At 35.7% G+C, this 12,823-nt stretch overlaps 1 protein-coding gene across 1 annotated transcript in view; it reads left to right on the top strand.

The window, feature by feature from the left end:
* The window catches only part of C1H18orf63 (chromosome 1 C18orf63 homolog), a 55,888-nt gene extending 50,876 nt beyond the window's left edge, over positions 1-5,012 (top strand). The window contains exons 11-13 of the mRNA XM_036742002.1: positions 2,627-3,622; positions 4,498-4,590; positions 4,947-5,012. Coding sequence (XP_036597897.1) covers positions 2,627-3,622; positions 4,498-4,554 — 1,053 coding nt within the window. The 3' untranslated portion in view covers positions 4,555-4,590; positions 4,947-5,012. The remainder of the gene's footprint in view (positions 1-2,626; positions 3,623-4,497; positions 4,591-4,946) is intronic.
* Positions 5,013-12,823: the final 7,811 nt, after the last annotated feature.

The following is a 12,823-nucleotide window of genomic DNA, read 5'->3' as shown; positions in this document are numbered from 1 at the left end:
CCACTCTTGTGTCAATCTTCTTTAACTATCCAGAGTACAATTTAATGTTTTAATTCTTATATATGATTTGTTGTCATTTTAGAGGTCACCTGAAATACACATATAATTTTAGAAAATGAGGCCAACTACATACTTTGAGCAGTGATTCTTTGACCCTAATTAGGAGACTAGAGTAATGCCTTTTCATAATAATCAACAAGTATTTATTAAGGACCTACTATATGCCAGACCCAGTATAGAACATTACAGACATATTCTTTGTCAGGTCATGACTTCAAAAAGCTTTAGTTTGTTTACTGTGAAGTTATAGGAAAAGGTTTGCCTAAAAAGAGTCCTGGAGCTAATTGCCCCCTTTTGTTCAATTATTTAGGACCTCATCTGCTGTTTTCATAGGTCCTTTTTGTAGGCTTGTATAAATTTTGTATATGGGCCTGGAGGTCTTTGGAGTGTTGACTGTGTTTTACAAATTGAAATAATAAGTAAATGATAACTTAGAGACCAGAAGTCATAAGCTCTTGGAAATTCTTTTCATGGTGTATGTGTTTTGGATACTTTATTGGGGTAAAAGCACAGTGTAGTACAAAGTCATTGCAGGCCACCTATATTAGTGAAATATGGAATTGACATAGTTTAGACAGGAAAAGATGATGTAAATTACTGTGTGGCTCTTCCCATGTTGAGATTACTTCTCTATATCACATCGGTATTTAAAAGTGTTATCAGTGATATTGAACTTAAATCACTTGTTCATTTTAGTAGGCTCTAACAAGGCAGTTATTACTATGAGGTCACATGATTATTATGATTGTCAGGATGACTAAACTGATTAGATCACTACAAGCATAATACTGACATAGTGAGGTTATTAAATTGTATTCCACCACTTACCAAAGAAAATTTATCATTTTAAATCTATCTGCTGGCACCTTTGAAACAGCTAATATTCTTTTTTCTGTCATTACTTCAGCTGCTAGATTGTCAAATCTGGAACCCACAAACATAAATTTTGTTTGTATTTTTAGTACTATCTCGTCTGCCTAAATATACCTGTAGGTTTCTTTTCCCAATAGATCTGATAAATTCCTGGTCTTTGTATTCTTCAAAAGAATAAGAAACCACTTAATGTCTACATTTGCCAAGAAGCTTGACATTTGTACCATGTAGAGAACAGAGCATTTTATATTGAGTCTCCAGAAACATTCAAGATGAGAAAGCAGAGTAAGGAGATTAGAAATAAGAGGAAAAAATTGTGTAACTTTTGTGGTGATCATTCTCATCTTATTTGAGAAATATGAGTAAAACTACTTGCTAATTAAGATCTGTTTGAGTCTTTGCTTTGCCACATCCTTTGCTAGGTGTATAAGCTTGGACAAATCACTTAACTTCTCTGAACTAAAATTTCTTTAACTATGAAATTGCTATAATCATATATGACTTTACCTTACAGGATTATTATGAAGAAATGTGCTTTATTCATCTTTAAACATTTTGTAAATGTGATTTATTATTTTTCTAGCTGCTACATAAAATACTAACCAAAATTTTTAGGTAGTGTAAATTGGTTTAAAGAAAAAAATACAATACTATAACCATATAACTGCATTATGAAATTATATGAAAAATAAAAACTTAGCAAATAGGTAAATTAGGAGGCAGTTACTCTTGTTACAATGAAATGACAAATGGATTAAATGAATTGTAGCAATTTTTAAGTTAGATTTGATTTACACAAACTTTTAAAGAATATATCGATTACATAAAATAAGGTACACCCTTTCAAAAGGGTCTTAATGAAGACCTGTTGTTTAATGTTATCCTACTCCAGTGACTTTTTCCCCACAGCTTTTATCATCACCAACAACTAGGGAAACAAAGATATGGTTATTGATGTCAAAGAAATTACATGCTATTTAAAAAGATGAGATATATAACTAAAAAATAAATAACAATTCATGGTAGTATGTACTAAATGCCAAATGAATGATACAGACAGCTGTATAGGATTTTGAAGGATAGGAACGTTATCATAGTATTGGGTAACTGGAGGAGACTTCATAGGGAAGTTGGGACTTAAAGAAAGACAAGACTAGATAAATTGAAAGGAAAAAGGAGGGCATGTTCTGAGGCAAATGAATAGTTAGCTCGTGACAGTAATTTTTATAAATGATTAATGGAACTTAGAATTTTATTTTACATATGAGTAAACTGGAATCCTGGAGAGTTAAATGACTTGCCCAAGGGCATAGAGTGTTAGTCTCAAAGCATAGGTTAAAATCTAGATCTCCTGACTCTCAGCCCAATCATCTTCCTACTACATCCATGGACTTAATTATTCCTACAGCATGTTATCTGTATAGTAAAATATTCTCTAAGAGAAGACTACCTATATTAAAGGGTATTATTATATCTATATTATAATATTATGTATTATAAGATTACCTATATTACCTATGTTATATAGGAAGAAAATAATAATCCACTCACTTTAAAAAAAGGTTATTTGTTATTTCCTATTGAATTATTTTTCTCTCTCCTACATTACTTTGGATTCTTGTTTAATACCTCTTGTTTTTTCTCTATTAAAGGCTTGATTTTATTTTTTTATTTTGATATTCTCTGCTTTCAGGGAAACGAAGTCAAGACTCCTAATCTGACTGCCAAAAAAATGTTTAGGGATTCTCTGATTCAGGTCCCTTCTGTGAAACCTACCTTGGTTCAGAGTCCATTATCAGCTACTATGGCATTTGACCACAAGATGGAGCTTTTAGCCAATCAGCCAAAGCCAAGTATTTTCTCAAGTCTTAATCTTCAGTCAGACTACGAGAATGAAGGCACATGTGGCAAGGAGTCACAGCTACCTTTTGAAGCATCCGGGCGCAAAACCAGGAGCATTCAAGTTCAAGATTTAATTCCTGATTACCAAAATAAAAGTACCACTAAAATCATACCAATTTTTAAAGGCAGACTGATGCAGATGAATGAAAATATCTCAAAGTCTGTTAACCAGAAGAAAAAACAGCATATTGGTACAGAATCAAAGATACTAGCAAGTAAATCTCGTGTGACCCAAGTTAACAAATTGAATTTGGGCCAATGTGAGAAAAAAAGAACTAAAAATAATGTATCTGCAACACATACTGGAAATATAAATCCAAGGACTTTTATACCTCCACAAAACCTATATACAAAGTCAAATTTTTATCTGCCTAAATGCACATCATCAAATGTGACTTTAAGTGGACACAAGCCCCAGTTTTTTGATGATTCAGTATTTCATTTATTGGATAAAAATTCACGTATAATTAGAAATGTCACAAACATCCAAAAGAAAGAAAATCTAGCAAGTCAGCATCCTATACAAGTTTTGGGGAATGACCATGAGTTACTACAAAGGAAAAGACAATTCCACATTTTTGATTCAGACACAGAGACAGAGGATTCCCAGATACCACAACAACAATCGATGAATCCAGCTAAAGAGGTAGATTTAAATATTTGCCGATTAGTGTCAAACAGAACAGCTTCTAGGTCAAAGAGGAAATTTCACCAAAAATCTTCAGAAACTTTAAAAGACAGCATTACTGCCATTCATCATGGACTGTTCAGCTCTTCAGTTGATCAGGTAAAAAAAAGTATATTTTTAATAATTTTCAGTAATTCCAATTCAGTGACTTTTTAACCTTTGAAAAATGTAGTGTAGGTACCTATCATGTGTACACTCAGCATTTAGTTGTATATGGAACTGTTGTGAGAACATCTAGCAGGTGTAGTAAAACCCTATAGCCAAAACAAACTTATAAACAGAAATATTTAAACATTTACATATGGTAGGGTAATTGTGGGGTAATAATGAAGTTGGTTTATATATCATTTCTTATTTATAATTGAAACTTAGTTACTTGAAATTGTTCCATTGATCATTCTCTTATAGATCCAGAGGAAGATAAGCAAAAAGTGAACTGTGATTGTTCCATGTTCCATGTTCCATAATCCATATTTTTATTTATTCTGTCCTTCAAGAGTAGTCTGGGTATACGCATACTACTTTTTTGACTCCCATGATTTCATTGGTATGAGTACTCACGTCCATAAATGCAAATCACAATCTCCCCACAGCTTATCCTGTGTGACTCATCCATATTTTCCTTCATAGAGCATCTACACCATGGATCAGAGGCTTTTTTTATCCCCAGTATGTTGAAGTACCAGTATACCATGAGGCCTCTCCATCTATTGTATCTTCTTTTCACACACCTTTTTTGGTCCTGTGTATTCTTGATAATATTTTTACAAAGTTTGTTATTTACAAGTTGTCAGACATAGACATTACATATATAGAAACTGATGAGGGCTAAAAAGATTTCTGAAAAAACACCATTGGACACAGGGTTGCTAGTAATTGAGTTGTGTCATGTCAATCTATTTACTTTGCTGTTTTCTATACAATTTCAAGTATGATTTATTTGTAAAAGAATTCAACTGTTATTCTGTTTATAGGGGAAAGGATTAGGTAAATCAAAGCCTAAGAAATCCCAGATTATTCCAAACATTTAGAACATGGACCTGGAAGAGCATCAAAATACCCACCAGGTAATTTAGTGAAAAAAAATGCAATATACCTATTACTTACAAAAAATGCTGAAGTCTCCTAAGCTTGAGTATCTTAATCTCAGTACAAAAAAGGACAAGATGCATATTAATAACTTTGGCTTTTCTTTCTATCTACCTCCACATAATTATAAATGACATTTATATAATGCTTATATATTATATGTATATTGTATAGTATTATATATATACACAAATATAACATATAATTGTATATTATATTCACATATATACGTTATATGCATTATCTCATTTAAGCCTTACAATAATCCTGTAAAGTAGGTATTGTATATTTCTTTTCATTTTAGGTAATCTGTATGCATCTTTCCTTATTTTAGCCTTATTTCACGCTACCTATGCTGCTGTCCTGCCAAACTGAATATTCACTGCCTGCTAGATATTCAGCATCTGGATTTGGAGGCTGGCTCTGCCACTTACTACCTGTGTCAGCAAAGACAAATCATTTTCCTCTCTAGGAATCAGTTTCCTCATCTATAAAATAAAAAAGATTAGATTAAATGGTCTCTAAAGCCCTTTAAGCTCTATATCTTCATTTATTTATTTATTTGTTTTTACTGGACTTCTAATTTCATTGGTGTATGGAGATCCCTGGTAAGTAAACACTCAGAGTCTGAATGTCCATCTGGAAGAAAATAAATCCTCCCTGTGGTTTTAAGCTAGATGGTATCCTTTGTGATGCCTTCACAGCAGTCTTCTCAGTTATAATTCTTTCCTCCTTGAATCTTGAATGGTACTTAAGTGTTTTTTATACTCATGGATCATAATATCTTAGAATTAGAGAGAGCCTTTGAGATCATATAGTTCAACCCTTTTATTTTCCAGAAGAAGAAACTGAGACACTGAATAGCTAAGTGAATTGCTTAGACTTACACAGCTAAATATCAGAATCTGAGTTTGAACCCATGTCATCTGACTTCAGAGCAAATTTTTTGCACGTATCTTGCATCATTTTTATTTGTAAGGTTTTTGTGTTTGTGTATGTGTATTTATATTATGTACTCCACTAGATTATAAGCTTTATAAGATTCTAGACTATGTTTTATGTTCCCCTGTCTCCCAGCACATAGTTAACTTAGTAAACTTTACACATAGTGTATGCTTAATCAAAATTTGTTGAAGTTGTAGGCCTCATTTAATTTGCTACCCACCTTTGTTGGAAATTGTTGCTGTACAGAATTCTTTTATAGTTTTTAACTGTAGACCAATATACCACTGTCAATGGGAAAGCATATTTTGTTTAAATCCAGGTTTTAGAATATTCTTTTCAAACAAAGTGTGAAGATGTGATAATCACTCAGGATGCACACATTGTAAACCCTCAAATTAAGTATTGTACATACCAGGGAATGCTTAAGCGATCAGTAAGCTCATATGTACCTGGCACTGTACCAGGCAATGGGGGAAAAAAGACAAAAATCAACCAATCCTTGGTCTTAAGCAACTCATAATCTATTGGGAGAAAAATATATATGTGTATGTATATGTATGTATGAATGTATATATATACACACAAAGTTTATATACAAGTATATACTGTTATATATAAGGTACATAATAAATATATAAAACAGATATAGGATAAGGTGTGGTGGATCAGGATGCCTTCTATAGAATGTACTTGAACTGAACTTTGAAAAAAGAAAAGATTCTAAGAAGCAGCTATCCATTGCACAGGGGGATAGTGTGCAAAGGCACAGAGACAGGAAATAGAAAGCCATGTATGAAGGATAGTAGGTTAGTTGAATCAGCTTTAAAATCAGCAGCAAATCAACTTTAGATCATCCTTAGGATATGTAAAATGCTGGAAAAGCAGTTTCTCCACCCCGTGTATTCTCAGATTGTCTCCATTCTGATGCCATATCAATAAACCTTAGGGAATGGAACAATTTTTATTATTGCTTTGTTAATATATCAAGAATTCTTGGTTTCTCCATAAGAGTACTTCCTTTACCCACAGAAATCATAATCCTTTTATAGCATGGTAGATGATCTTTGATAGCTGCTGGGTCAGAAAAATTCATTACATGGGGGTAAGCTAGATGCATTCCCAATAAGATCAGGAGTGAAACAAGGATGTCCATTATCACCCCTATTATTCAGTTTGGTACTAGAAATGTTAGCTTTAGAAATAAGAGAAGAAAAAGAAATTGAAGCAATTAGAATAGGCAAAGAAGAAACTAAGTTATCACTCTTTGCAGATGATATGATGATTTATTTAGAGAATCAAGTAAAAAACTACTCGAAATAATAAAAAACTTTAGTAAAGTTGCAGGATATAAAATAAACCCATATAAATCCTCAGCATTCCTATATGTTACTAACAAAACCCAACAATAGCAAGAAATAGAAAGAGAAATTCCATTTAAAGTTACCATAGACACTATAAAATATTTGGGAGTCTACCTGCCAAGACAAACCCAGGGCCTATATGAACACAATTACAAAACACTTTTTACACAAATAAAGTCAGATCTAAATAAATGGAAAAATGTCAGTTGCTCATGGTTAGGCCAAGCTAATACAATAAAAATGACAATTTTACCTAAATTTATTTATTCAGTGTGATACCAATTAAACTACAAAAAAATTGTTTTACAGAGCTGGATAAAATAATAACAAAATTCATCTGGACGAACAAAAGGACCAGAAAGCAAGGGAACTAATGAAAAGAAATGCTAGGGAAGGTGGCCTAGCCATACCAAATATTAAACTGTTTTATAAAGCAGCAGCCATCAAAACTACTTGGTACTGGCTAAGAAACAGAGCAGTGGATCAGTGGAATAGGATAGATACACAAGACACAATAATCAACGACTGTAGCAATCTACTCTTTGATAAATCCAAAGAATCCAGTTTCTGGGCTAAGAATTCGCTATTTCACAAAAACTGCTGGGAACACTGGAAAATAGTATGGCAAAAACTGGGCATAGACCAATATTTTATACCATACGCAAAAATAAAGTCAAAATGGGTTCATGATTTAGGAATAAAGGATGATACTATAAGCAGTTTGTGAGAGCAAGGAATAGTTTACCTGTCAGATTTATGGGAAAGGAAAGAATTCATGACCCAACAAGAGACAGAGAGCATTACAAAATGCAAAATGGATAATTTTGACTATGTTGAATTGAAAAGTTTTTGTATAAAAAAGCCAATGCAACGAATATTAGGAGGGAAGCAGAAAATAGGGAGAAAATCTTTATAACTAGTATCTCTGATAAAGGCCTCATATCTAAAATATACAGGGAACTGAATAAAATTTATAGGGATACAAGTCATTCCCTAATTGAGAAATGGGGAAGGATATGAACAGGCAGTTTTCAGAGGAAGAAATTAAAGATATCTATATTCATATAAAAATGCTCTAAATCACTATTGATTAGAGAAATGCAAATCAAAACAACTCTTAGGTACCACATATCTTCTGTCAGATTGGCTAACATGACAAAACAGGAAAATGACAAATGCTGGAGAGGATGTGGGAAAATTGGAACATTGCTACATTGTTGATGGAGTTGTGAAGTGATCCAGCCATTCTGGAGAGCAATTTGGAACGATACCCAAAGGGCTAGAAAAATGTGTATATCCTTTGACCCAGCAATACCACTTCTAGGGCTATATCCCAAAGAGATCACACAAGTGAGAAATGGACCCATATGTACAAAAAATAATTTTTTTATTTAATTTATTTAATATATTTAGTTTTCAGCGTTGATTTTCACAAGAGTGTGAATTACGAATTTTCTCCCCATTTCTACCCTCCCCACCACTTCAAGATGGTGTATATTCTAGTTGCCCTGTTTCCCAGTCAGCCCTCCCTTCTGTCCCCCCACTCCCCTCCCATCTCCCTTTCCCTTCTTCTCTTGTAGATCAAGATAAATTTCTATGCCCCATTGCCTGTGTATCTTATTTCCTAGTTACATGCGAAAACTTTTTTTCTTGTTTTTGAATGTCTGTTTTTAAAACTGAGTTCCAAATTCTCTCCCCTCTTCCCTCCCTGCCTGCCCTCCCTAAGAAGTCAAGCAATTCAACATAGGCCACATGCGTATCATTATGTAAAACCCTTCCACTATACTCATGTTATGAAAGATTGACTATGTTTTGCTCCTTCCTAACCTATCCCCCTTTATTGAATTTTCTCCCTTGACCCTGTCCCTTTTCGAAATTGTTTGTTTTTGATTACCTCCTCCCCATCTGCCCTCTCTTCTATCTTCCCCCCTTTTTTATCTTCTTTCTCCTTCTTTCCTGTGGGGTAAGATACCCAATTGAGTGTGTATGGTATTCCCTCCTCAAGTCAAATCCGATGAGAGCAAGATTTACTCATTCTTCCTCACCTGCCCCCTCTTCCCTTCCTACAGAACTACTATTTCTTGACACGTTTATGCGAGATAATTTACCCCATTCTATCTCTCCCTTTCTCCCTCTCTCAATATATTCCTCTCTTATCCCTTAATTTAACTTTTTTTAGATATCATTCCTTCATATTCAACTCACCCTGTGCCCTCTGTCTATATATATACACACATATACATATATGTACATATATATACACCTACATATATACACACATATACACACATATGTGTATATATATGTGTATATATATATGTATATATATGTATATATATATACATACACTCATATGTATGCATATTCCTTTCAGCTACTATGATACTGAGGTCTCATGAATCATACATATCCTCTTTCCATGTAGGAATGTAAACAAAACAGTTCCACTTTAGTAAATCCCTTATGATTTCTCTTTCTTGTTTACCTTTTCATGCTTCTCTTGATTCTTGTGTTTGAAAGTCAAATTTTCTATTCAGCTCTGATCTTTTCACTGAGAAAGCTTGAAAGTCCTCTATTTTCTTGAAGATCCATATTTTGCCTTGGAGCATGATACTCAGTTTTGCTGGTTAGGTGATTCTTGATTTTAATCCTAGCTCCATTGACCTCCAGAATATCATATTCCAAGCCTTTCGGTCCCTTAAGGTGGAAGCTGCTAGATCTTGTGTTATCCTGATTGTTTTTCCACAATACTCAAATTGTTTCTTTCTGGCTACTTGCAGTATTTTCTCCTTGACCTGGGAGCTCTGGAATTTGGTGACAATATTCCGAGGAGTTTTCTTTTTGGGATCTTTTTGAGGAGGCAATCTGTGGATTCTTTCAATTTCTATTTTCCCCTCTGGCTCTAGAATATCAGGGCAGTTCTCCTTGATAATTTCTTGAAAGATGATGTCTAGGCTCTTTTTTTGATCATGGCTTTCAGGTAGTCCAATAATTTTTAAATTCTCTCTCCTGGATCTATTTTCCAGGTCAGTGGTTTTTCCAAGGAGATATTTCACATTGTCTTCCACTTTTTCATTCCTTTGGTTCTGTTTTATAATATCTTGATTTCTCATCAAGTCACTAGCTTCCACTTGCTCCAATCTAATTTTTAAGGTAGTATTTTCTTCAGTGGTCTTTTGCACCTCCTTTTCCATTTGGCTAATTCTGCCTTTCACGGCATTCTTCTCCTCATTGGCTTTTTGGAGCTCTTTTGCCATTTGAGTTAGTCTATTTTTTAAGGTGTTGTTTTCTTCAGTATATTTTTCAGTATTTTTTTGGGTCTCCTTTAGCAAGTCATTGACTTGTTTTTCATGGTTTTCTCACATTATTCTCATTGCTCTTCCCAATTTTTCCTCTACTTGTCTAACTTGCTTTTCCAAATCCTTTTTGAGCTCTTCCATGGCCTGAGACTAGTTCATGTTTTTCTTGGAGACTTTTGATGTAGGCTCTTTGACTTTGTTGACTTCTTCTGGCTGTATGTTTTGGTCTTCTTTGTCACCGAAGAAAGATTCCAAAATCTGAGACTGAATCTGAGTGCGTTTTCGCTGCCTGGCCATGTTCCCAGCCAACTTACTTGACCCTTGAGTTTTTTGTCAGGGTATGACTGCTTGTAGAGTAAAGAGTACTTTGTTCCAAGCTTGAGGGGATGTGCCGTTGATTTCAGAGATATTTCTATACAGCCAGCTCTGCCCCACCAGCACTCTTTTTTCCCCAAGAACTGCCAACCCAGACCTGATGCAAATCTTCAGCAGGCTCTGCACTCCTGTTGTGATCCACCACTTAATTCCTCCCACCAGGTGGGCCTGGGGCCAGAAGCAACTGCAACTGTAGTTCTGTAGCTACACCACCCCCGCTGCCCCCAGGGAGGTGGCCAAACCGAGAACTCTTTTCACTCTGTCCACCGCAGCTTTTCCCACTAACCTTTTCTGTTGTCTTTGGTGTTTGTGGGTTGAGAAGTCTGGTAACTGCCACAGCTCACTGATTCAGGTTGCTAGGGCCTGTTCCACTGGGCTCCTGGTCTGCTTGGTCCTGCCGCAGCCCACACCAGGCTCTGCTCCCAGCTCCATGTGTGATAGACCTCATCCAGCGCCCATCCAGGCTGTCCTGGGCTGGATCCCTGCTTCCCTCTGCTGTTTTGTGGGTTCTTCAGTTCCAGAATTTGTTCAGAGACATTTTTCATAGGTTTTTGGAGGGACCTGGTGGGGAGCTCACGCAAGTCCCTGCTTTCCAGCCGCCATCTTGGCTCTGGCCCTCCGTACAAAAATATAGCAGCTCTCTTTGTGGTGGAAAAAATTTGGAAATCAAGGAGATGCCTATCAATTGGGGAATGGCTAAACAAATTGTGGTATATGAATGTAATGGAATACTATTGTGCTATAAGAAATGAGGAACAGATGGATTTCATTACAACCTGGAAAGACTTATATGACCTGATGCTGAATGAGCAGAACCGGGAGATCGTTATATATGATTACAGACACACAGTATTTGTATGCACTAACTTTGATAGACTTGGCTCTTCTCATCAATGCAAGGTTCAAAGACAGCTCCAAAAGACTCATGATGGAAAAACCTATGCACATCCAGAGAAATAATTATGCTGTCTGAATGCAGATTGAGGCACACTATTTGCTCTCTTTTTTTTCCTTCTTTTTTGGTTTCATTTCTCCTTTCTCATGATTCATTCCATTGGTTATAATTCTTCTTTACAATTGGACTGTTATGTAAATAAGTTCAATGTGAAGGTAAATGTAGAATCTATATTGGATTACATGCCATCTTGGGGGGGAGGAGAGGGAGGGAGAGAAAATTTGGAACTCAAAAACCTGTGGAACTGAATGTTGTAAATTAAAAATAAAATAAAAAAAGAAAAATTCATTACACTTTGGCCAAACTAGTGATTGGTCTCTGAACTAAGGGTAATTAAGTCTCTAAACTTAGTAGACTAGACCTCATATGAAAGGCATACAGTTATTAGACTTACACCCAAAACCTTGCCAACTTGGAAGGAGCTGCAAAAGTCTTTGTTCTTTTGGCATAGCTTATAATAACTAAGGGTTGCCTTCATTCTAAACTTAGGCATTGAAGTAGGACATTAATTGAGGAATTTTAAAAATTACATTTTAGCTTCTTTTGCACCCTGTCATACTTTCAGTATCAAAAAGATTCCTTGCTAAGATGCAGAAACAAAAGTATCCCATCTCTCAGAAATTTTCCTTAAAATTGGCCCTTGAATCCCCGTGCAGCAGCTAGCTGGATTATTGTTCTTTATCCTGTTGGCTCCTCTGGCCCCAAGACTATTGCCTCAGCTATGATCCTATTCATTGTCATGATAATGACTACCACCTGCCGCTTCCTCTGCTCTTGCTGTTACCTGCACCACTGACATCAGCAGCTTCAAAGTCCCTTAGAAGTTCAAGAGATTCTGATGGTAGGCATTCCCATCCAGCTGGTGTACCTATATCCTCAGGACTCCAAAGCATGCCCTGTATTCTCCCAGGCAGGCTTTGTGTACCCCCCAGTGGCCCTGCCCTACCCCAGTATCCTATGTACCCAGCTGGTTCCCCAGTCTACAATACTACAGCTCCTCCTCCCTACATGCCATCACCGTCCACTTACCCTGGGGCCTGAGGAACCAGTCTAGTATTTTTGCAGCCTTTTCTCTAGACATCACTTGTTCTGAGGCACACCCTAATTTCTCCACGTTGTTCCACTGGTGGAAGAGGATCATACAGAAGGATCTATCTATAGGCATTGAGCATCAGACCAAGCTGGACAGATAATTGGATCCTGGAGACATGGAACAGTCAAGGGACCCCTTACTAGGAAGGGACTTTTGGGTAGGGAGGTTGGTAGGAGTCTTTTT

Source organism: Trichosurus vulpecula, chromosome 1 (assembly GCF_011100635.1).
Source record: "Trichosurus vulpecula isolate mTriVul1 chromosome 1, mTriVul1.pri, whole genome shotgun sequence".
Classification (NCBI taxonomy): domain Eukaryota; kingdom Metazoa; phylum Chordata; class Mammalia; order Diprotodontia; family Phalangeridae; genus Trichosurus; species Trichosurus vulpecula.
The sequence above is the reverse complement of the archived record's forward strand: the minus strand, read 5'-3'. Positions and strand labels throughout refer to the sequence as shown.